We start from the raw sequence: 26045 nt of genomic DNA on the forward strand, positions 1-26045 counted from the left end.
GCTGTAGTCAGCTTTGGCTCTTGTTCCCTGTCTTTCCAACCTGGCTCCTGACCCTGCCAGCTCATACTGGGGTGTGGGCCTGCGGGTGCTGCACCGGGGTGACAACACTCTAGATGGGCCGAGCAATTTTGTAGTGGGTCCAAACCGGTACACTGATAAATAAAGTCTTTCCGAGTAAACCGATTCCCTCTAGGGTTTGGATTCTTTTTTTCTTTCTTTCGGGTTTTTTTTTTTTTTTTTTTGGTGCAGTGTCTGGGTGGCTCTGACACCTTAAGGCCGCTCATCTGCTCCTCCTCCCCCACGAGGATCCTACTCCTGGATCCAAGTACGCCTTCTCCCGGAGCTCGCGCACCCCTTGCATTTCCTCCCTCACGCTGTACCCTTGCATTTCCTCCTCCTCCTCCCGACCCAGCCTCCCCCCAACCTGCCCGCCTCCAGCCACATGACAGGAAGGGCTCCGCCACGCGACGTCACCGACGTCCGCGCCCCCGTCCTCCCCCCGCACCGCACGCAAAGAGCGGCGGGCGGAGGGGAGTACGTGGTCGCACGCTCCGCGCTCCCCAACCAGAGCTCGCCAGAGCACCCCGGCGGCCACCGCCGAGCCGGCTCGCGGGTTCCCGGATGTGCGCCGCTCGCGGAAGCCCCGCCCCCGCCGCCGGCTCCGCGCGCGCCCCCGCCCTCCGCCCAGCTGCGCTCCGCTTTCCCCTCCCTCTCCGCCCTCCCCCTTTTTCGTGCCTTGAGGTTGCGGGTCAGCGCGAGCCACTGCAGTGAGTCCGTCACGGCTCCCGCGCGAGTTTAGGTTGCAGCCCTAGAGCCGCCTGGCCCCCCTCTCCCCCTTCTTCCCCTCCTCTCTGCTTCTGTCTCTCCCCTTTTTCGCCATCTCTCCTCCCCGCTCTCTCCGTCTCTGAATCTCGACCTTAATTTCTTTTCTTCCCCGCCCGCTCCCCCGTGCCCAGTCACTCGGCCGGCGCGGGCCCCGCGGCGCCGCCTCCCCTCCCCTCGGGCGTCCCGAGGGCCGCAGCCGCCCCAGCCCAGCTGGGCCGCCGCCGCTTCCTGCGGGAGCCCTTCTGAACGCGGACACTCTTCTCCCCCCGCGCCAGCCGCCGACTGCCCAGCAAAATGGTGAGACCTTTGCTTCCCCTATGCACCATCTCTCCTCCGCTCGCCGCTTTCAGGGACGGGGGCGGGGGCGAGCCCCGACGCCCCCGGCCGGCTTCCCCCGGTGGAAAATTCGAGAGACCCAGGCAGGCTGGTGCCGCGGCGGGTCCGAGAGAGCCCTCAGCGGCCCGGGTGCGTTGGCGGCCGGCGGGGGGCGGTGGGCCGGCTGCTTGACAGGGCCACCCCCCCAGCCTCTGCGGGGCGCCCCTCCGCCCCTACCCCCCGCGGTAGCCTGGAGTCCGTCCGGGCCTCGACCCCCTCCTTCCGGCCCATGGGCCTCGTCCTGGCCCTTCGTCGCCCCGCGTTACTTCCCTCAGGACCCTCCTCCACGTGGAGACCCCCTTTCACCCCCCCCCCCCCCCCCGCCCCCGACTCGCTCCTTCAAGTTCTGGCATATTCCAGAATCCTGGGGAAATAATATGTGGTAAATGGCTTTTTATATAAGACCCACTTTCTCCATTTTCAAACAGTGAGCCTTGGCAGGAATCCTGCCACTTCTCCCCTTTTCTGTTAGTATTTTGCTGCTGTTTGCAGCCTTATGGGGCTCCTTTCGCTGCTGCTCTTCTTTGCACTAGCGAACCGGAAAGGTCCAAGGTGTATATTCATGAAAACGTAGTCCTACTCGGTCTTTGATAAATGGTGATACTTGTTTTTAAAGCTTCCTTACTGTCAAGGGTTTTTCGTTTTCTTTGTTACCGTCGTAAGTCTCTCTCTCTTGCGGTGGTTGTTTTTGAATCATGGCGATTTAAATTTGTCTTTCCTTACCCTCACATTAATCCCTAGGTAGAATTCATTGCTGTAGTGTTTCAAACCGACGCTAGGGGTGTGTCTCCCGCCTCTGTCACCGTGGCCAAGAAATCAACGACGCCCTTTTAGCCTGTTACCTTACCGGTTCTCTTGCTCCGGGTAGCCGCTGTAGTTTCCTCTTTGCAATCACGAACTGTATACGTAGTAGTTAAAGTTCGCAGTGCTTTTCCATGTAAGATATTCAAACATGGAATTTGGTGGTTACACTTTTTCTAAAAGTCTTCAAACAGTTGTCAGAAGATTTTTAGACCGATTGTTTGACGTTGGGTAATTTCTTGTATTGTATTTCACCCCGTATGTAGAAATCAAGTATTTGAAAATAGAGTGGTGGATTAGTGAAGAGAGAAATTCAGTTGATTGCAACTTAAAATCAATTTGGTGTGATTGTGAGGGGACAGAGTGAACTAGAAAATTCAAGTAAGTCAGCTTTTATTGAAAATACAGGGCAAAAGATTAAGTGCACTTTTCAGTGTACTTAAAATCCAGATTAAGAACAGACTTAATAAATGATTAGTGATTTTGATATATAGAGGAAAATTTTCCTGTCAACTTGGGAGGCTGCTCAGAGACAACTTTGGCCGTCAAAGTTACAAAACTTAGGTTTTTCCAGACTACTACAGAAAGCAGCTTAGATCAAGGCCCTTCACAGAGCAGTCTTTTTGTTGCCATAGTTTTTTGGAGTTAGGAATTGCACTTTAGTGCTTTAATACAACTTCCTTATACATATATTTTACTTGATGGTCAGGATCTTGAAGATCTTTGGCCATTGCAGTGAATGTTTTTACCTGCATTTCATTGTGAGGAGTAACGATCCAACTTTTTGTTGCTTGTGTATTATATATCAGAATGCGCTGTTTTCCAAGTAGTTTGCTTGCTTGCTCGCTTGTTTTCTGTAGTGTGTCCCCTCAGGAACCTCCTCTCCCCCTTTTTTTGTTCTTAAATTTACTTTCCTGGTACTCAGTGTTTTCTTATCTTTAAAAATGTTAAGATTTATTTTATGATGTTTTCTTATAGGTGATTATTTCCCTCTTTCTAGTTTCCTCTTTAGTATTTATTTTCTGATTTACTCTTGGTTCTTTTAGTCTGCCATTCTCTCAATTCCATTTCAAGACCTAGTTAATTTGTTGTGACAGAGGCCTCCCAACTTTAGGATTATTTTGGTCTGTTGAATGTAGTAGCACCGGTTTGAAAGTGTCAAGATGATACCTATAGCTGAATTCTGCTATATAGGATAGTAATTAGCTCAAATAAATTGGGCTTTGGAGTGATCTGGTTCACTGTTCTAGTTAATGGAGTATAACGTTCTGAAAATTTTCACTCCCTTTGGAAAACTTTATTATAACTCTTACTGAGTATCATGAACCTGTTTACAGTTTTGTCAGTGGGTTTTAATTTAGGAATTAACTTACGAATATCACTGATTAATTCAAGTAAGGGGAAGGTAAAAAGATTGGATTGAACCTATCAACAATCTTTTCTGACAGGTATTTATTTTAGTTGCTACATTAAATATACTTTATTTCTTCTTTGCTTAAGAGTTCAGTCTTTTCCTCCCTTCACCTCTTTTTGAATTTTAAACTGTTGAGCATCCAGGCGGGATGAAGATTTTATATACACAACACACACACACTTGAGTACTGTGCTTCTAGGATTTTTCCCTTACTGGTCAGTTGTCTATGGTAAAATAAATATTTGTTTATAGAAATACATAAATAGATAACTTCACCATTTTTTCTGTAGGTGGGCATGTGTATTTAAATAGAGTACTTCAGTGTTAATGGCATGCAGAGGAATGTAAAAAGAATTAAATGATAAAATAGAGTGTTTAGGTCTGTGGGATTGAAAAGTTTTTGGAGGAGTAAATTTTTAAGGGCATTTTTAGAAACTTAGTTAACTTTTCATGTATCAGAAATAGTTTTTCTTACCATGTACTTAGGATAATTTAAAAATAGGATTTTATTTTGGATGCATATATGAATATAGTGCATAAGTAATTGGCTTTTCTTTTAAATTTTGTTTCTTGGGAAACCTTAAATCTTGTAAATGACCTTTTTATATCTCTGTGTTTTTTAAAAATGTTAATTTATTTGAGAGAGAGAGAAAGAGCAGGGTAGAGGGGGAGAGAGAGAATCCCAAGCAGGACCACTCTCAGCATGGAGCCCCACTAGGGGCTTGATCTTACTACCACGAGATCACAACCTGACTCGATTATCAATAGTCGGACGCTCAAACGACTGAGCCACCTAGGTGCCCCTATTGTTGTGTTTTTAAACTTATTAAAATCATCTCTACAATGTATAAATAGAACTTAAAACATTTATTGCTGTCTACGATACCTGCACTTAGAGTTGCACACGACATACTCTAAATCTGTGACAAAGGCTACTTCAACAGCAAAGCAAGCAACCTGTTTTATGGTCAGCAGAATTAAAACTGACATCAGTCATGAGGAGAAAATTTCTCTGCTCATTATGTTCCACAGTGGATGAGAAAATTGAAAAGGTGCAGATTGCAAGGTAAAGAAGCTAAGGGTCAGTTGGCAAAGCAGTGCGAGGGACAGACAAGTGTGGGAAGGTTGAAGCATCTGTCATAGGTAGTAAGGCAAGCAAAAGTACAAGGCAGTATAAGGAAGTCAGCTTGGGCAAGGAGGATTAAGTGAGTCAGACTGACCATGGGCCCAGAGTCTGGGCAAGCAACAGGATTCATTCATATCACGAATACTTGTAGATTTTGTCTCATGTTCATTGGTTACTGTGCTTGGTTGTTGAGGATGTTAAAATGATTAAGGCAGGTTTCCTACTGTCATTTTCGTCTATAACAGTAGACAATGCTAGTAGGTGTGAAAAGTTAGCTCTAGTTATATGAATAATACAAAGTCTGATAGAAATTGAGGAAAGAGCAAGATCAGTTTCTTCTGGGATAGGGAAAGTTTTATGAATCAGGTGACAATTGAGCTGGGATTAAAACGGTTATTAAGATTGCAGTAGGCAGAGTTGGAGGCATCAAGGAAAAGACTCTTTAAATCCTGGAGAAAGGAAGAGAAAACATATATTTGGAACACTAGTATTCAAAATGTGGTTCTTGGGCCAGTAGCATCATCTGGGAATTTGTCAGGCCCTAGTCTGGAGCAGCTGAATTCAAAACTCTAGGGATGGGGCCAAGCAGTCTAGATTTTATAGCTTTTTAGGTAATTCTGAAATATGCTAACTTTTCAGAGCAACTATTTAGAAAATAGCAAGGAATGTTTTTATTTAAATTTTAGTTGAGTGTTGACATACCTCATACTGGCTGTACAAGCATAAGACATAATTGTAATTTCCAAGGAACTTAATCAAGTGGAATAAACAAGACAATTATGCATGGTGACGTGCTATTAACAAACTAAAGTTGGGGGTGCTTAAGAGTACATAGCAGGGTAGGGGTACCCAGCTGCGTCAGTCAGTGGAGCATGTGACTCTTGATCTCCAGGTTGTAGTTTGAGCCCCACACTGGGTGTAGAGATTACTTTAAAATCTTTAAGTAAAAATACATGGCAGGGGAGAGGCTTAATCTAAACTGGGATGAGGATGAGGCAATGAGATGAATGTTCCTCAGAGGAAGCTTCCTGGGAGAGATGGTGTCTGAGCAGAGTCAAAGGATGCGTATTTAGCCAGTGGGAGAGGTGGTCTGCTTAGAGTATTATGTTTAAAGCCATAAGATATGCAAGCCTGTTTAGCCTGGTTGGAGGGTAGAGGATTAGGGTGGAAAGGAGAAAGAGGGTGGTCAGGTAGATTGAGGCAAGACCATGGAGGGGCTTGCATATCATATGGAGTTAACATTTTTTTCCCTAAAGCCAGTGGTGGATAATAAATTAGAATAAAAGAATATAGGTACGGGGACCAATTAAGAAATTATTACAGTAATTCATGTGAGAAGTAAGGACTCAAAAAGAATGTAGGAGCAGTGCAAATGGAGAGGAGAGACCAAGTATGAGACATTTTAGGAGCAGAAGATAGGACTTGGTGACTGTTGGATTGTGGGTAAGGAAAGGGATGAACCCTGTGTGGCTTCTGGCTTGGGTGACTGGATAGATGATAGTGGTATCCGTTCAGCAAATATTTATTGAACACCTACTAGGGTAAGATTCAGTTCTTCATATTCTAGGGGTATATGAAAAATGCTGTCCCTGTCCTCAGGAAACTTCCAGTTTGTTGGTATGACTTGTTTTATCTCTAGTGTTCTCTCCTCATTTGGTAATCAGTGCTTGGAATGCTATGTTGCAAGATTCTAAGTTCGTTAGGATACAGTGCTGTGAAACATTAACACTGCCTGCCACATAGATATCATGGTCTAGGATAGAAGAAGCTTGGTATTCTAAAGGTAGGAAGAGGTAACATATGTTAGAACGGTGATTCTTAGTACGTGGATCTTGAACTAGCTGCATCAACATCATCTGGGATCTTGTTAGAAATGCACATTCTCTGCCTAGGAGGTATAGGAAAAGGAGATATAAGGGAGTGTTAATAAAACTGTTAATAGAGGTCATAATCTCTAAGTAACTTCAGTTAAAATCTGGGGGATGAAAATAAGATTGTAAGGAAATGTAAACTCTAAGAATGCAGAGGCCTTGTCTTTAAGATTACAAATACTTGGTATATACGAAATTTCTGTTTTGGACCTGTTGAATTTAAAGTAGTCCTGGATCATCTAGTTGGAAATGGCAAGCAGGTAATTGGCTCTCTATATCTGGAACTCAGAAGAGAAATCTGGGCTGGGGTTAAAGATTTGAGCATTGTGTATGCATGTGTATTAGGTAGTAAATGAAGCCATGAAACTGGATGAAATTATAGAGAAAACATAACATGAGAAGAGGGCAAACCCTAAAGCACACTGCATTTAAGAGGAGGTAGATAGAGGATGAGGAATCTGTGAAGGTTATCTGAGAATAAATTGCCAGACAGTTGGAAAATTAGTTAAGAGTGATGTCAGATTTGAAGGAGTCAGCAGTGCCTAGATTTTGCAAATATTGGGAAAGAGAACTTATAAGTGTCTTTTAGAGGCATCAGGATAGTTACGGTGATCCTGGCAATAGTACAAGAAAACAGCATTTTGTCCTGGTAGCAAGGAAAACCAGGATGCAGTGAGTGAGGAATAAATAGGTAGCTAGACACTGAGTGTAGATTGTTCCTTGAAGCTTCCAGTAGAAGGAGAGAAGATAAAAGCTGCAAAGTTGAGGTTTGAGAAAGAATTTATTTGGGGGTAAAAGGAATAGCCTGGAAAGATGGAGTGTGTTTGAAGATTTAAAGGGAAAAGATGGAATTATTAATAGTTTGAGGTTCCCCAAGAAGATAGGAAATATGGTTCTCTTTAGGCAATAAGAGATTTTTTTTTAATGTTTATTTTTGAGAGAGAGAGAGCATGAGCTGGGGAGGAGTAGAGAGGGAGGGAGACAGAGAATCCAAACAGGCTCCATGCTCTGCGCTGTCATCAGCACAGAGCCCGATACGTGGCTCGAACATAGGAACCGAACCGTGATAGCATGACCTGAGCCAAATGAGCCAAAGTTTAATGCTTAACCAACTGAGCCAGCCACCCAGGTGTCCCGGCATAAGAGATCTTTTTTTTTCACCTGTTAATACAAGAGAGGAGATAAAATTGAAAACTGTTAATAGAGGTCATAACTCTTAAGTAACTTCAGTTAAATTCTAGGTGATGAAAATAAGATTGTAAGGAAATGTAAACTCTTAAGAATGCAGAGACCTTGTCTTTAAGGTTACAGATACTTGGTATATACCAGATATTAAGTAGTGTTAGAAGGAATATGTAAATGAGTAAGTGGCATAAAGGAGTAAGTGCTGATGAGACCATGGAGGCAATGAGTGTTCCTTTTTTGAGACATTTATGAAAAAAAGGACAAAGAAAAGTTAATTTCAGTGGTTTACAGTTGGGATGTATTCTATTTAGGATAGCAGATGTTGGTATTCTTTAGAATTAGAAGAGAAGCCAGGTGAGGGAGCTCTAAGAAAGGATGATTAATGGAATGAGTCCTAGAAGTGGCAGAAAGAAGAGGGGAGGGTTAAAGGGAAAGGAGGGACATCAAAAGAGGGGAAAAAAATCAGAGTGAGTAAAGTAGGCCATGGCAACAGATTTGTTTTAATAATGGAGTTCATGTGGTGTGACCTAAATCATCTCAGTAATTTGAGATAGTTTGAGGCAAGATCATCTGAAGTTGAGATTAAGGCTAGGCAAATGGGGTGAGATTGAGGGTGAGGAGTATGGAAAAGGATTATAATACTTATTTGGGGAGATTTGATATGCAGTTAATAGGGTATTAAGTAAATGTTGTTAAATAGTAAGTGGACCCAGGAGAGAGCACCAGTGAGTCGGTGATGTAGGGAATGGATCTAGGAAATTGGAGTATTAACAAGAAAAGAGGTTAGTACTTTGTCAGTCTTTTTTTTTTTTTTTAAGTTTATTTATTTTCGGAGAGAGAGGAGTGTGTCAGTGCACGAGCAGGGGAGGGACAGAGAGAGAGGGAGAGAGAATCCCAAGGAGGCCCCGTCTGCAATGACAGCATGGAGCCTATCATGGGACTCTATCTCACGAACTGTGAGATCATGACCTGAGCCAAAAATCAAGAGTCAGAAGCTCAACCGACTGAGCTACCTGGGCGCACCTGTCAGCCTTTGTTTTAATAACTTCTGATGAAATTACATAGGTCTAAAAGGAACCATTTTTCTGAGTTCAGATTTTATATAAGGGCTATATCTAGTTGTAGATTGATATTCTTATTTTTTTTAAAGTTCTAAGGACACTATTAATACATTTGCTTAAAAATTCAAATTAAGGGGCGCCTGGGTGGCTCAGTCGGTTGAGCGTCCGACTTCGGCTCAGGTCACGATCTCGCGGTCCGTGGGTTCGAGCCCCGCGTCAGGCTCTGGGCTGATGGCTCGGAGCCTGGAGCCTGCTTCCGATTCTGTGTCTCCCTCTCTCTCTGCCCCTCCCCCGTTCATGCTCTGTCTCTCTCTGTCCCAAAAATAAATAAACGTTAAAAAAAAAAAAATTAAAAAAAAATTTAAAAAAAATAAAAAATAAATTCAAATTATACTGAAAGGTATAAATGGCAAGTGAGCCTTTTCTGGGCACCTCTTTTGCTTGTATTGATCACTGTTAAGTTTCTTGTATACTTTTCCAAAATGGAGCTTTTTGGTATTTTTTTCAACCCACGGCAGTGTATGGATTTATTACTATTTCATAATTAAAGAGATTTGAAGGATACCATGGTCTAGTTACTCCTTACAATGTCATTCCAAGGTTTTTAACTGTATTTCAGTTAAGCACTGATTCAAAAGCAATTCAGGGTAGTTTTTTAATCAGCGATTTTGTAATGATTGAGGTTGAAAGTAATCTCTACACACAGTGTGAATTGAACTCACAACCCTGAGATCAAGAGCATATGTTCTGACTGAGCTAGCCAGGCCCCGCAAGAAAATATTTTACAGAACATTTTTTTGTACTTATTTTTTCTGCTTATCTCCTTGTTAAGCATTAACTAAATGGGTAACAATTTCTTTCTTTCTTTTTTTTTTTTTTTCAAGTTTATTTTTGAGAGAGAGTGAGCAGGGGAGGGGCAGAGAGAGCCAGAGCCAGAGAATCCCAGGCAGACTCTATGCCATCAGCACAGAGCCTGACGTGGGGCTTGAACTCACAAACCGTGAGACCATGACCTGAGCTGAAACCAAGAATTGGATGCTTAACCAACTGTGGCACCAAGGTGCCCCAGGATAACATTTTTTTTTTAAATTAAAACAAGAAAATGACCTCCAAAATGTAGTCTATAAAGCATGTATTTTATTTCACGCTTGCCAGATTAAAATTACTTCCTCACTTTTATACTTCCAAATAAACCTTCTCTTCAGCAGCCCACATCTACTCTGTTTTCTGAATTTTCTCCTTGAACTCCCATACCCTTTTTGTGATTATGAGTTGACAGTTAATGTGTAGATCTGGCACAGGAGTAAATTTCGAGATGTGATTACTGTATGTTTTTGGGTTTGTCTTTGGTTTTGATAATCCTGTACTATAAAAATGTTTTTAACACTTGAAGATTTCTGTAAGAAATCTTTTATTTATTTTTTAAAATTTATTATTTTTTTTAACGTTTATTTATTTTTGAGACAGAGAGAGACAGAGCATGAACGGGGGAGGGTCAGAGAGAGAGGGAGACACAGAATCGGAAACAGGCGCCAGGCTCTGAGCGGTCAGCACAGAGCCCGATGCGGGGCTCGAACTCACGGACCACGAGATCATGACCTGAGCCAAAGTCGGACGCTTAACCTACTGAGCCACCCGGGCGCCCCAGAAATCTTTTAAAATTTAGCAATGAAAATGCAGCGACCCGTAGGTTCTTACAAGTTCCTTCCTCAGAGTTTTGTCAGTTAAAGCCCTTTATTAGGTGTATCATAAGGAGGGCTGTGTTGATAATCTATTGCTATCCCAAAAAACATTTCTGTGAGATGATACTTTGAATTGTTTTTGTAGCATAATTAAATTTATCTGTACTCTAACCAGGTCTCTTTTGTCCTTTGTAAATAATACAGAGTATTTTTGTGTGTGAGAATTAGGTATGCATTTTAAAACCTAGGTACAAGGTAGTGAAGCATAGCAACCTACCATTGGCTTTAATGGAGCTGTCTGTTAGCACTTTTATTTATCCTTAATCTGTCTAGTTTTAGGGCTGATTTTTTTTGTCCTATCTACCCGAGTCTGATGCCACAACCAATCTCCTATTATAGGTGTGCAGTAAGCCAGCATTCTGGGGTATTATTTACTTGTAAGGCAGTCTTTAATAGAAATTGTTAATGTCAGGAAAGAAAAGTGCGAGTAGGTAGTAAGGGAAATCTGTGATTTTAAATCTATTTGTGTTAACAACTGTTTTCCTAACAAATACAGTTTTATGAATTATAAACTAACTCATAATCTTTTTCAACTAAATAATGAAATTTATGAACAGATATATTTACGCTCTGCTTTTCTGTTTGGCTGTCACTCTGTCATACTTCTTGACTATTTGCTCATTTTCTTGTTTTTCAGTACACTACAGTCTAGATCTGTGATGTCCAAATTACTAGCCACATGGGACTATTAAAATTTTAATTAAAATGAATTAAGATAAAATAAAATTATAAATTTAGTTCTTTAGTCACAATAGCTACATTAAAAATACTTAGTGGCTACTTGTGGCTAGTGGTTACTACATTTGTGCAGATATAAAATGTTTATGTCATTGCAGAGCAGAAATTTTTATTAGATAGCACTGGTCTAGAATGATTACGTATCTGCATTTCACTGAAAGTTATTATGTTGGCAGTAATCTAATTACCAGCATGAGATTTGGAGTTAGAAAGATTTGAATTTGGATTCTGGTTCTGCCATTCATTAGCTATGTGACCTTGAACAAACACCATAAACTCTCGACCTTATTTAGTAGTGTAAATTGGGAATTAAGAACACCTCAAATTGTGACAATAATAAGTGTCTGGAAATCCAGTTGGTACTCATTAAATGTATTTGGTTCTTCTTTCTTTGTACTTGGCTTCTTTGTAACGTTGGAACTTGTTGGAAACTCTTGGGAGTTCTTTCCTTTTTTGGCTTCCGTGACATGTTCTGCTAGTTGCTGTTCTGCGTCTCTGACCATTTTTAATCTTTGTTGCTAGCTTTTCATCTGGGTTTGGTCCAAGGCCCTCTAAGTATTGATTGTATCACTTTCCCATTTAAAATCCTATATATCATAGGATTAACACAGCCTTAACATAGCTCAGAGACTCGATAGGTTCTACCTATTGCTTACTTTGCTTATTTCACCATGTTCCTGCTTTTGCTCTATGCTCCAACAACTTGGTCTTGTTACGTTTTATTGAGTATTGTATGCTAGGTTTATTCTGTTGTCTGTTTATTACTACTGTCAGAGCTTTTTGCATCGGCTATGTTTGGAATGCCACAAAAGTCCCTCAAGTAAGTGACTGAGCCTCCCACCTCCATGGCAGGTCATACCACGTTCCTATATTATGCCAGCTGCCAGCATAGATTCCTCCATATTATAAGAATTTAATAAATATTTGTTGAACGGGTGAATTGAGTGAATGCATAAATTCTTTGTTTATTTTCAAAGTTTCATCATCTCTTACATACCGATGATTCATATCTTCAGCCGGCGTCATTCTTTTCTGTTCAGTCTGAGGATCTAACTGCTTATAGGATATTCACTCTAAATAAAGGTGTGTGTAAGTCACCTCAACTCATCATAACTAAAACTACATTCATTATTGTCTTCCTATTCATGCTTCCATTATTCCTCAATTTTTCTTATTGGAAACAATTATCAATTCATTCACTCCTATCCGGAAACCTGGCATACCTTCTTCTCCCCTTTACTACTAAAGTCTTAAGCAGTTCTCAGTTGCAGCCTGTGCTAAGAGTAGTAGAACATAGAAACATGTGGCCTGACCTGTGGGGGTGGGAGGCTGTTACTTACTCAGTTACTTACTTGAGGCATTCCTGTTGAGTTCACATACTATTACGGATAAAGAGGAAAACGTATTTATAATGTTCCCAACATGTTAATACTTTGTGCCATCAAGCAGTGACAGCTGAATCCAAAACACACTAACAAAGCTAAAAGTAGTGAGCTACCAAAGAATAATGTATACTATCCATACAGCCCACATTCTTCTTCATGACTCAGTTTGGCCATTTACGTTGGAAGAATTTATTGCACAGTTCCTCCAGATGTTTGTGCATTTTTCTTTTGTTTCTATAACTTAGTTTCAGATACCCCTTCGTAACACTTTTTTCTGTTACTTTCATCTGTACCTTTATTTTAAAAAAATTTAATGCTTTTTCCTTTTTTTTGAGAGAGACAGAGCACAAGTGGGGGAGGGGCAGAGAGAGAGGAGACACAGAATCTGAAGCAGGATCCAGACTGTGAACTGTCAGCACAGAGCCCGATGGGGCCTCGAACCCACAAACCGTGAGATCATGACTTGAGCTGAAGTCAGATGTTTAACTGACTGAGCCACCCAGGCTCATCTGTACCTCTTAAAAGTCCCATACTGGGGTGCCTGGGTGGCTCAGTCAGTTAAACGTCCAACTTCGACTCAGGTCATGATCTCACGGTTCGTGTGTTCATGCCCTGCGTCGGGCTCTGTGCTGACAGCTCGGAGCCTGGAGCCTGCTTTGGATTCTGCGTCTCCTCTCTCTGCCCCTACCTTGCTTGTGTGCTGTCTCACTCTGTCTCTCAAAAATAAATAAATGTAATTAAAAAAAATTTTTTTAAAGTCCCATACTTATTAGTTAGCACATCTTTATGCTTAATTAGGATTTTTGTTGATTTTGTTGGTACTCTAATTGCATAGGTTTTGAGTGTCTGCTTCCAACTCTGTTTTCCTTAAGCCATTTTGTTTATTTGTTTGTTTATTTTAAGTAAGCTTTTTGCCGAGCATGGGGCTTGAACTCATGACTCTGAGATCGAGTCACATGCTCTAATGACTGAACCAGCCAGGTGCCCCAAGCTATGTTTTTTTGTTTTTGTTTTTGTGTTAATGTTTATTCATTTTTGAGAGAGAGAGAGAGAGAACATGAGCAGGGGAGGGGCAGAGAGAGAGGGAGACACAGAATCCGAATCAGGCTCTAGGCTCTGAGCTGTCAGCACAGAGCCTGATGCAGGGCTTGAACCCACAAACTGTGATATCATGACCTGAGCCAAAGGCAGACGCTTAACTGACTGAGTCACCCAGGTGCCCCAAGCCATGTTATTTTTAATCGTAGTTTTAAGAGCATGAAGTTTTTTCAGGAGCATCAGTATCATGTTATAACAAACCTGTCTTCCCATTTAGAATCCCCCAAATGCCTCTTGAATCACCTTCTTTATCCCCATTGCCCCTGGCATTGTTGGAATTTCATTTATAGTTCATGTGGACTATTTCCATAGCCACCATAATGCTTTGCTTTGATGTTTTTGCCTATAGTTTCTTCCTTCTTCATTCTGTCTTCCAGAGTTGCCACCAGAGTTTTTCTTCTGAAAAGGAAATCTAGTGTCACTGCCTTATTTGAAAGTCAATGCTACCTCTTCTTCTATTAAAATTTTAAATTCCTTTGAATGCCACTCATGTTCTGATCATTGTTTCTAGCCATCTTTATGCTATAACCGAGTCAGGTTACTTGATTCTCAAGTGTCTCATCTTTTTTTTTTTTTTTTTTTTTTTTAACTTATTGGTGCCTTTGTATATATTTTTTCTTTCATCTGCACTGTGCTTCTCCTTTCTCTGGCAAATATCAAGATCCTGTTCCAATGGCATTGGGTGAAAACTTTACCAACTCCCTCAGGCAATTAGTGGCCATTTGTAAGTCACTTTCATAATAGTATATGCCATATTTCATTGTGTTTAATGCCTCCCCTAAACTGTGGCCTCCTCTAAAGCAGGGGATGCATTTTTATTCATCTTTGTAAAGCCTGTTCCCATTGTAGTATCTCTCATAGAATATAAGTGTAAGTGGTGGATAGGTAAATAGACACTTTGCTTGCTGGCTTGGGAAGCCAGCAGAGGTGCAGCTGTGTTAGTTGTATTTATTGTCTAGGTCTGTGGAGGTATTTGAAAGTCCTATGCTTAAGTGCATTAGCACGGTGGGGAAGCTACTGGAGGATACTACTGATTCTGAAAGTTACAGGACTTCTTTTATGCTTCAAGAGTTTTTTTGTGTATCTGAGTAAATTATCAGCTGGATGTGAGTATGTTATTTTATTTGTTAAATGGTAAGTAGACTTTTCCATAAATAAAGGAGATTGAATTTATAGTGTTTTTGTTTACTTAAGTTGATTTACCATAACATTTTTGTACTAAGTGTATTCTAGAACAGCTGATAAACTGAGACTCCCGTTCTAGATCTTTGATTTCTTAATTTAGCGAACTTCTGTGTTTGCCCACTGCATATATCAAACATAGCGTTAGGGACAAAAATGAAGGAAAAAATACATAGCTCTAAAGATTCCATAGCATAGATTGAGTCAGGCATGTGGAGGAAAAAATGATAATACAATACAATTGTGTGTGTATGTGTATGTATATGCACACACACCACACACAGGTTTCAGTAGAGCTATTATAAGGTGCTAGATTTCTTCTGGTCACTCTGCTTGTCCAGTTTGAATTTGACATGTAGCAGCTATTTGGACATTTTATTCTGGTCATATTACTCCTAGAATAAAGTTGTATAATGTCAGACAATTAAGTACTGAAAGAAGATTGTCGTCATTTTGTTATGTTGCTTTCAGTGAATTTTATTTGATGTTATGGAACATAATATGGTGTGGTGGAACACTGTTGAGATATAAATTGGAAGACCTCTAATGGAGTATGCTGAATTTACACACACACACACACACACACACACACACACACACACACACACTCTCTCTCTCTCTATTTGTAAAGTGGCCACCAGACTGACTGATTAAGAGTTCTTGTGGGTACTGAGTAAGATAATTATTAAGGTGCTTGATAAAGTGCAAAATACTGTTTAAAGTTTAAAAAATCAAACTACTAAAGGGTGGCTCAGTTGGTTAAGTGTCTGACTTCCGCTCAGGTCATGATCTTGTGGTTCGTGAGCTTGAGCCCCACAGCTCAGAGCCTGGAGGCTGCTTCAATTTTGTGTCTCCCTCTCTCTGCCCCTTCTCCACCTATACTCTGTCTCTTTCTCTCTCTCTCTCTCACAAATAAACATCAAAAGAGTGTAAAAGAAAAATCAAACTACTAAAAACTAGTCTGTAGTATTTTTAGCAGATCTGGGTTTCATAATCACTTCATTCTGATTTCTGTGCAGCCTCTGTCCAGTAAGTACTCATTAACAAAGTAGAAAATGTATCAGAGTGTTGGGTATAAGTAACAGAATACCCACCCAACTAAATGTGTCCCAAATAATAAGGAATGTACTAATTCACAAAATGAGAAGCCCAGAGTCAGAGTTAACAGAGTGGTTCAGCAGTTCATCCAGTTTCATCAGGGACATAGGTCAAGTTCACATTAAAGGTCCACTTGTCCAAAGAGGACCGCCACAATTTCATATACCAGCATATGCCTGAAGGAAAAAAAAGCAGGGAGCACTTTCTCAAGTGTCTCTTTTTATTAGGTTCCAAGTCTCATTACAGATTTTTTCTTAAGTTCCATTGTATTTTCCAGGTTTCTTACATATCAAAAAAAGACCTTTGTGCCTTTTGACCACCTTCCTTCAAGGCAGATCTTATAAATTGTCCCTAGCTTACCTTCCATCACTAGGCCTTATGTAATAAAAACAAGCTCAGTATTTTATTTGGTGCTCTGAACAGAAGTCACTGATTACTGATGGGATTGTAGGCAGTGAAATTATATCTGGTTTCTGATGTTAATACTGTATTTCTTCCCTCACCAATACGTGGCTATAACCCTGTGTTGTCAGCCTCTTCACAAAAATATTTTTTGTACCTAGGTTACCCTAATCAAAATTCTGCTTCCTTACCAAGGATATCACTTGCCTTGTGCAGCAGCCGCCTCAAGTGAAGGAACAAGTTGGAAAACTTTCAGTAAAAGACCAGACAGTAAATATTTTAGGCTTTGTGGGCGCCATACAGTCTTTTGCAACTACTAAACTGCCATTGTAGCTTGAAGCAGCTATAGATAATACACAACAAATGAGCATGGCTGTGTTGGAAAAAAAACCTTAGTATAAAAACACAGGTGGCGAATTCTTTCTAAAAGTGCAAACATCAAAAGAAAAATAAATTGAACATCATAAAAGTTAACTTTTATGCTTCAAAGAACATCAAGGAAATGAAAAGACAACCCACTGAATGGGATAAATTTTTACAATTCATAGACTGATAAGAGACTTCTGTCTAGAATATATAAAGAAGTCTTACAATTCAATAATAAAAAACCCAGCTAAAAAGTGAGCAAAGGATTTGAGCAGACATTTCTCCAGAGAAGATAAACACATGTCCAATAAGCACATGAGAAGATGCTCAATATCACTAGAGAAATGCAAATCAAAACCAAAAAGAGCTACCACTTCATACCCACTAAGCATGGCTATAATCAGAAAGACCAGATAATTGTTGGTGAGGATATGGAGAAATCAAAATCCTCATAACATTGCTGGTGGGGATGTAAGTGTTGTAGCTGCTTTATAAAACATTTCTATAACATATTAAACATAGAGTTGTTATATAACCTAGTAATTCCATACCCAAGTATCCACAAGAAATGAAAGAAAAAACTTGCATATGAATGTTTATACAGTATTATTCATAATGGCCAAAAAAAAAAAAAAAATGGAAACAGGCCACATGTACACAGATTAAATAAATTGTGGTATACCCATATAATATTATTGGCAGTAAAAATGAAGTATTGATTCTTGCTGTATTACATGAATGAACCTTGAAAATATTCTAAGTAAAAGAAGCCAGTTATGGAATACATACTGTATGGTTGCATTTATATGTGGTATTCAGAATGGGAGAGTATGTAAAAACAGAAGGTAGATTAGTAGGATGAGTCAGGGAGATGGGGAGTGACTGTCAGTGGATATGGGCATTCTTTTTAGTGTGAGGAATTTGATTGTGGTAATGGCTGCACAACTCTATGAAAAACCATCCACTTCTGGTGGGTGAATTGTATGGAATGTGAATTATATTTCAGTATAAAGCTATTTATTTTAGAGTGTGCGAGTAGGGGAGAGGGGCAGAGGGAGGGAGAGAGAATCTTAAGCAGACCCCATGCTTAGCGCAGAGCCCAACACGGGGCTTGATCCCACGACGCTGGGATCATGACCTGAGCTGAAATCAAGAGTTGGACACTTCACCGACTGACCCACCAAGGGGTCCCTAAAGCTATTATGTTAAAAAACCAAACCCATAAAAGCTATGGTAATCAGAACAGAATGGTATTGGCATAAAAACAAACACCTAGATCAGTGGAACAGAATATAGATCCCAGAAATAACCTACACATATATATGGTCAATTAATTTATGACAAAGGAACAAAGACTACACATTGAGAAGAGGATGGTCTGGTCTCTTCAATAAATGATGTTTAGAAAACTGGACAAGCACATGCAAAAGAGTGAAACTGGACCACTATCTTACACCATATACAAAAATCAATTCAAAGTGGATTAAAGACTTAAATGTAAAACCATAAAACTGGAAGAGAACTTAGTGAGCTCCTGGACATCTGTCTTGGTGATGATTTTTTGGATTTGACAGCAAAAGCAAAGGCAACAAAAGCCAAAGTGAACAAGTGGGACTGTCACCCTAAAAAGCTCATGCACGGCAAAGGAAACTGTCAACAAAATGAAAAGGAAACCTACTGACTGGGAAAAATATTAATAAATCATATATCTGATAAAGGGATATTATCCACAATATATAAAGAACCCTACAACTTCATAGCAAAATGACAGTCCAATTTAAAAAATAGGCAGAGGATCTCTATAGACATTTTCCAAAGAAGACGTGCAGGTGGAAAACAGGTACATGAAAAGATGCTTAGCATCACTAATCATCAGGGAAATGCAAATTAAAACCACAGTGGGATATTACTTCACACCTGTTAGAATGGCTGTTACTAAAAAGCCAAGTAATAAGTTTTGACAAGGATGTGGAGGAAAGAGAACACTTGTGCACTATTGTTGTTAAGTTGGTGCAGCCACTATAGAGAACAGCATGGAGGTTCCTCAAAAAATTAAAAATAGAACTGTATGAGCCAGCAATTCCACTTCTGGGCACTTATCTGAAGGAAATGAAAACACTAACTCTGGAAGATGTATGTACACTCATGTTCATTGTAACATTTACGGTAGCCAAGACATAAAGCAACCTAAGCGTCTATTAATGGATGGATGGATGAATGGATAAGAAACTATGGTGTGTGTGTGTGTGTGTGTGTGTGTGTGTGTGTGTGTGTGTAGGGTGGAATATCACTGTCATAAAGGAATCCATCTGCAACAATGTGGATTGGGGGTAATATATTGCTAAGTGAAATAAGATAAAGAAAATTACTGTATGATCTCACCTGTGGAATCTTTTTTTTTTTTTAATTTTTTTAATGTTTATTTATTTTTGAGAGAGAGAGACAGAGTGTTAGTGGGGGAGGGCAGAGAGAGAAGGGAGACACTGAATCTGAAACAGGCTGCAGGCTCTGAGCTGTCTGCAGCATAGAGCCTGACATGGGGCTTGAACTCATGAGCCATGAGATCATGACCTGAGCCAAAGTCAGACGCTTAAAGACTGAGCCACCCAGGCACCCCTCACCTGTGGCATCTTAAAAACAAAACCAAAAACTGAATTCATGGATACAGAGAATAGATTGGTAGTTGCCAGAGGCAAGAGATGGTGGATGAAATAGGTGAAGGTGGTCAAAATATACAAACTTTAGTTATAAAGTAAGTCATGAGATCTACAGCATGGCAACTATAGTTAATAATACCGTACTGCATATTTGAAAGTTGTTACAAGAGTACATCTTAAAAGTTCTCATCACAGGAGGGGTGCCTGGATTGCTCAGTCGGTTAAGTGTCTGACTCTTGATTTCCGCTCAGGTCATGATCTCACAGTTTGTGGGATTGAGTCCCATGTCGGGCTCTGTGCTGACAGCCTGGAGCCTGCTTGGGACTCTCCCTTTTTCTCTGTCCCTCCTCTGCTTGTGTGTGTGCATGTGCGCCCTCTCTCTCTCTCTCTCTCTCTCTCTCAGATAAACATTAAAAAAAAAGTTCTCATCACAAGAAAAAAAATTTTGTGACTGTCTATGGTGATTGATGTTAACTAGACTTACTATGGTGATCATTTCACAATATATACAAATACCAAATCATGTTGTACACCTGAAACTAGTATATGTCAGTGATGCTTCAATTAAAAAAAAAAAAAAAAAAGATAATCACTGAAAAAACCAAACCAAACCCCTAGAGGTGGTAGGCCTGATATGCTTGGGGCCATAATTTGGCAACCCCCTAATAGATTATTACTTCTTAATTCTCACGCAGAGTCATTTCCTTCTATCTGACTGTGTTTTCCTTTATCTCTTTTCATTGCTGTCATCTAACATCTTCCTGGATACTCCAGTTTTTCATTTCAATTTAGTATCTATGTCACATTTTCCCTCTAGGATCCCCCATTCCTTAATTGTTTATGCACATCTTGCTTTAGTCTTCCTTGACCTTTCGTTTTACTAACTTATACTTTGAACTGCTTACTTTCACACTAGTTAGGGTAGTTGGTCTCTTACCATCATCCAGAACTGTGCTACTACTGGGGTTATATTTCCTCTGTTCTGAGATTATTTTCTTAATTATAATTACTGAAAATGCTATGCATACAGAGTTTTCTATTTTGTTTTAGGATTATGTATGTTTTTAAATTAAAATATAATACCAAATTATTGTTCCAAGTTGTTGGATGGTTTCTGTGTAATATAGTGTTTTATATTTTCCATTGCTATACTATTCTCCTCAACTGTCTCCACCTATCTCACACCCTATTATTGTCTCGTTTTTGTGATTGAGACTATGTTAGATATATGAACAACACATTTTAAATTGCTTTGTCAGTGTAAGTTGGCAGTGACTAGCCACTTGAACCTAAGTTTTCCAAGATGAGAGGAAAACGGTTTCAGTAACTTACAGCTTCTCTTATATAATATAGAGAGGATATAGCTTTATCATATATTGGTGAGAATACTATGGGAATTATGTTAGTGTGAGTTCAAATTTGGTCTTTGTCACTACCAGTTTTGTGACCTTGTGCAAGTTGCTTAACCTTGACATCCCTATTTACCAAGAAGATTGTTTGGAGGATAAATGAGATAAATGTATGTAAAGTCTCTAAAAGAGTGCCCAGCACATAAATGTTATTTCATTTTTTTTGTATTCAGTAAACTTTTCTTTTTTCCATCCATATTTATATTTACAAAGCTAACTTGTAAAGATTACTTTCTAGATCTGTCAGCTTTTGCCTTTAAAAAAAGCCCATGAGAAGTTGACAAAGTAACATTTATTGTTTTGCATGTTTTGTTTGAACTAAGGTAGTTTTTTCTTTTAAGTTTATTTTGAGAGGGGTGGGGGAGAGAGAGAGAGAACAACAGGGAGGGGCAGAGAGAGAGGGAGAGAGAGACTCGCATGCAGGCTCCCTGCTGTCAGCACAGAGCCCAGTGCAGGGCTCAAACCCATGAACCATGAGATCATGACCTGGGGCCAAAACCAAACGACTAACTGACTGAGCCACCCAGCAGGAGCCCCGGAACCAAGGTAGTTATTTAAAAATTTAAGTTAGTGCATCTGAACTTAGTCTGAGATATTAGGACTTTATATAAGGAATTGTTTTAATTTGATGGAAATAATGTTATTGTTATAAGTAAAACCAGATGAAAAGAGCCAGCAGGGTTTTTGCAAACCTAGACTTTCAGAGAGGTCTCTGCTTTAATAAAGCTTTTGTTGTGTCTGTTGCTACTTGAGAAGTATCTTACACCTTTGGGAATGAAATCTTATTCTTAAATCCTTCCTTTTATTAATTGCTTACAGTGTATTAAACACTGGAAGATATCATTCTTAACTTTTTGGACATACACTCCTGTAAAAATTTTGGGTTGGCATAAAGATGATTAATTGGTGAGCGGACTGTGTTTAAAGTTCATATGACAGTTGTTTGGAACTTAATACATTTTCCCAAAGAAATAACAAAAATGGATGTACCTAATAAAGATTTACAACAAAAGCATATTTCAGTGATAATTCAAAAATATTAAGTATTTTCTATGTGTCATGCACTGAAGAATAACTGTAATGAAAAACAAAACACAGTAAGAATACAATCCATTGAACAAATTTGTGGGATGTAGCTAAAGCAGTGCTGAGAAGGAAACTTAACAGCGCTAAATGCACATTTCAGAAAAAAAAAAAAGGCTCAGTAATCTTGAACTCCCATCTCAAGAACCTGAAAAAAGATAAAAAAGAGCAAAATCTACCCAAAGCGAAGAAGGGGGAAATAAAGATAAAAGCAGAAATCAGTGAAATTGAAGACAAAAACAGAGAAAATGAATGAAATCAAGAGTTGGGTCTTCAGAAAGATCAATAAATTGATAAACCTCTACAAGATGGGGAGGAACAAAAGAGGAAACAAATTCTCAGTATCAGATATGAAGTGGAGGGTATCACCATAGACCCTTCAGACCTGGCAAAGATCATATGGATATACTATGAACAACTCACATATAAATTTGACAACTTTGATGTAATGTAATGGACCGTTCCTTTAAAAATACAAACCACTACCGTTCACCCAATATGAAATAGATGATTTGAGTAGCCCCCATTACCTTGATACCTGCCCCCAAAAGTACAAACACTATCAACTTTCCCATATTAATGTATATGTAAAAATTTTAACAGAATGTAAGCAAATAGAGTTAGTTAAGCAGAATGGAAAGAAAATTGTATACTATAACCAAGTATGATCTCACTGCAGGGATGCACAGCTGGTTCACTATTTGAAACTCAGTATAAATAATCTGTATGAACAACTAAAGAAAACTCACATGATCACATAATTTGATGGAAAAGGCATTTAATAAAATTCAGGACCCATTCATGGTTTCTTTAAAAAAAGTAAAAATACATACATGGGGGAACTAACTCAGTTGGTTATGGAATATCTATAAAAACCTATAGGAGGGGGGCACCTGGGTGGCTCAGTCAGTTAAGCAGCTGACTTCAGCTCAGGTCATGATCTTGCGGTTTGTGGGTTCAAGCCCTGTGTTGGGCTCTGTGCTGACAGCTCAGAGCCTGGAGCCTTCTTCAGATTCTGTGTCTCCCTCTCTCTCTGCCTGTCCCCTTCTCGTACTCTGTCTCTCTCTCAAAAATAAATAAGATTAAAAAAAAAAATCAAACCTATAGGTAACATTATAGTTAATGGCAAAGACTGAATGCTTTTCCCATGAGATCAGTAACAAGGCAAATATCTGCTCTCACCACTCTTTCAACGTAGTGATGAAAGCTCTACCTGGAATAAGGGAAGAAAAAAATAAAGGTATACGGATTGGAAAGGAGGAAAATCTCCCTATTTGCAGATGACATGATTGTCTACATAGGAAATCCTGGGAAATCTACAAACAAACTAGAACTAATGAATTCAACAAGTTTGTAGGATATAAGGTAAACATAACAGAAATCATGGTTAATTTTGGAAGAGAAAAATAGGATTGGTTAGGTTAGATATTAGGTAAATTTTAAACTGCAAAATAAAATAATAGGTATCACTATTTCAGGCCCCAATATGCAGTAGGATCTTTAAAATAGTTAACATTATGTACCTTCAATCATTTACTAGGTGAAGTTATAGAGTAAAATTTTGGAGTATTTATCAGGCTAGAAAATTTTAGGGTTTTGTTTTTCTTCTAAAATAATTTGACAAGGTCAGATGTTACTAACTTCTGTTGGAAAACTGGTCACTTTAACAGTGGTATACTGTATTAACGAACATTTCTGTCATACGATAGCATCATAACTAATTTTTATAGAGTATCTACAAAATCCCTGTTACCAGATTTGTTGCTATAACTAAGGTCATGTTTGATTTGTATTGCTAACAGCATCTGCTGTTTTTGAGATTTATTGCCTTTTCTTATACTGTCTGTTGTACTGGCTTACAAAAGAACATAATATAAAGTTAAGCATACTCTGTTTGGGAAACTTTTGTCTTCTGGACCAGCAGGATGCTTCAAGGTGTTTCTTGACATTCCATGTCTGCCTTCTCTCTCCCTATCTCCCTCCCTATCTCCCTCCCTCTCCTTCTCTCTTCCATATTTAAGTATGTCTAGCATCTTCATTAGTAGTCAAAAAACAATATACCTAGGAGGATCCCTTGAAGTCATCTAGTTGAACTTTTAAAAATAACTTTATTTTTATCTTTTAAGTTTTAGAGAGTGAGTGTGTGCACAAGCAGAGGTGGGGGAGGGACAGAGAGAGAGAGAGAGAGAGAGAGATTGATTGATTCCCAAACAGGTTCTGCGCTGTCAGCTCAGAGCTGATGCGAGGCTCGAACTCACGAAACTATCATGACCTGAACCAAGATCTAAAGTCAAACACTTAACCAACTGAGCCACCAAGGTGCCCCCAAACTTCCCTATTTCCTGAATGGAAAAGTCAGGTCTAGAGAAAGGGGTACTTGTGAACTCAGCCTGATAGAGACAAGAGATTGGTCCCTGGAAGTCTGTGATCTTTTCACTTCCTTTCACCCAAATTGATCTATCCACAGTTTGAACCCCTTGTTGTATACTTCTGAGAGTAAGAAATAATCTGTCCTCAAACAAGTATTAAGATGGTTAGTGATTTTACTTTAGAAACTGGTTTCTTTATAATAATTATATTAACTGTGGGAAGTTGGCAAACTTTGTCTTTCAGCAGATGAAGACTTTTGGACTCTCACTTTTTCTTATTTAGTATTTTTTCAAATTTACCATATTGTAGTTATCAATTTTGATACACATTAAATCAGGAATAGGAATATTTCTGGCAAAGAAATGAAAGTATTTTTGGATCTCTTATTTCATTTTGTTTAGAGTTACTTTGATCTTGAAGTGTCTAGATGTAAGAGAATAAAAATAAATTTTATGAATGCATACTGTAAATTTTAGACTATTTTCAAAGGGCTGCTGTCAGAATATGTAGACATTTATCTTTAGTAGACTTTAAGAGGTGACAACATTGTCTTATTTGGTTATAGGCTCTTCTTGGGAACTATAAATATTACTTAAGTATTAGAGTACTGCCTGCTTATTGGACATCAAGTGCTTAGTAGATACTTATGAGGGTGAGTATCAAGGGAAGCAAAAATCTAAAGTTCTTTAATAACTGGGCGTTTAAGAATTTATTGAATAATATACCCTTTAACTATGTTCGTTCGTTTTGTTTGTTTTTTGTGTTTATTTGAGAGAGAGAGAGTGTGTGTGTGAGCAGGGGAGGGGCAGAGAGAGTGAAAATCCCAAGCAGGCTTCATGCTGTCAGCACAGAGTCCGATGTGTGGCTCAGGGCTTGATCCCATGAACCATGAGATAATGACCTGAACCACAATCAAGAGTTGGATGCTTAACTGATTGAGCCACCCAGGTGCCCCAAACATGTTCTTTAATATGTTGATGCTTAACATGCCACTTAAACCAGGTTCCTAAAGGCTATCTGGATTTTTACATGCACCTATAAAATACTTCCTTGCATAAATTTAGGACAATGTTAAATTTGGCAAGGGATATCAAAGGATAATGAAAACAATTGCTGCCTTCATGGAGTTTAAGATCTAAGAAGGGGACTAAGTAAAGGATGAAAGAATTAGAAGGACTATAATTAGACTGTATTAGAATTAAAATTACTATAAGCTTCTGGTTTCTCATTGAAAATTAATCTAAAAAATATTAATTTGCTGCCTTGAAATGAGTATGTTATATAAACAAAAATCCATATAGTTCTTGAATTATATGAGAGGAAACTATTACTATTTTAAAAGAAAGTGATGATATATATATATATATATATTTTTTTTTTTTTTTTTTTTTTTAAGTTATTTTGAGAGAGAGGGAAAGAGAGGGAGTGGAGGAGGGGCAGAGAGAGAAGGAGAGAGAATCTCAACCAGGCCCTGCACTGCCAGGGTATAGGAGCCTGATGTGGGGCTAAACCCAGGAACCGTGACATCGTGACCTGAGCTAAAACCAAGAGTCAGATGCTTAACCAACTGAGCCACCCAGGCACCCTGAGATGTTTATATTTCTTAACTAGAGACTTGAATCTATGAGTTATAAAGCAATTCCATTATACTTGAGATCAGTTTTATTGAGGTATAACTTACATATAGTAAAATTAACCAATTTCAGGCATACAGTTAATACGTCTTGACAGATGTATAGTTTTGTAAGCACTTCCACAATCAAGATGTAGAACATTTCTTGTTACTCTAAAATGTTATCTGATACCCTCTTAAATCCTAGCAACCCCTGATCTTTTGGTAACTATAGTTTGCCTTTT

General features: G+C 39.2%; 1 protein-coding gene across 1 annotated transcript in view; it reads left to right on the forward strand.

Annotated features, from left to right (window-relative positions):
• The first annotated feature begins 726 nt into the window (after positions 1 to 726).
• The window catches only part of PPP3R1 (protein phosphatase 3 regulatory subunit B, alpha), a 69051-nt gene continuing 43732 nt past the window's right edge, over positions 727 to 26045 (forward strand). Inside the window, exon 1 of the mRNA XM_060659752.3 lies at positions 727 to 1122. Coding sequence (XP_060515735.1) covers positions 1120 to 1122 — 3 coding nt within the window. The 5' untranslated portion in view covers positions 727 to 1119. The remainder of the gene's footprint in view (positions 1123 to 26045) is intronic.

Source organism: Panthera onca, chromosome A3, assembly GCF_046562875.1.
Source record: "Panthera onca isolate mPanOnc1 chromosome A3, mPanOnc1 haplotype 2, whole genome shotgun sequence".
Classification (NCBI taxonomy): domain Eukaryota; kingdom Metazoa; phylum Chordata; class Mammalia; order Carnivora; family Felidae; genus Panthera; species Panthera onca.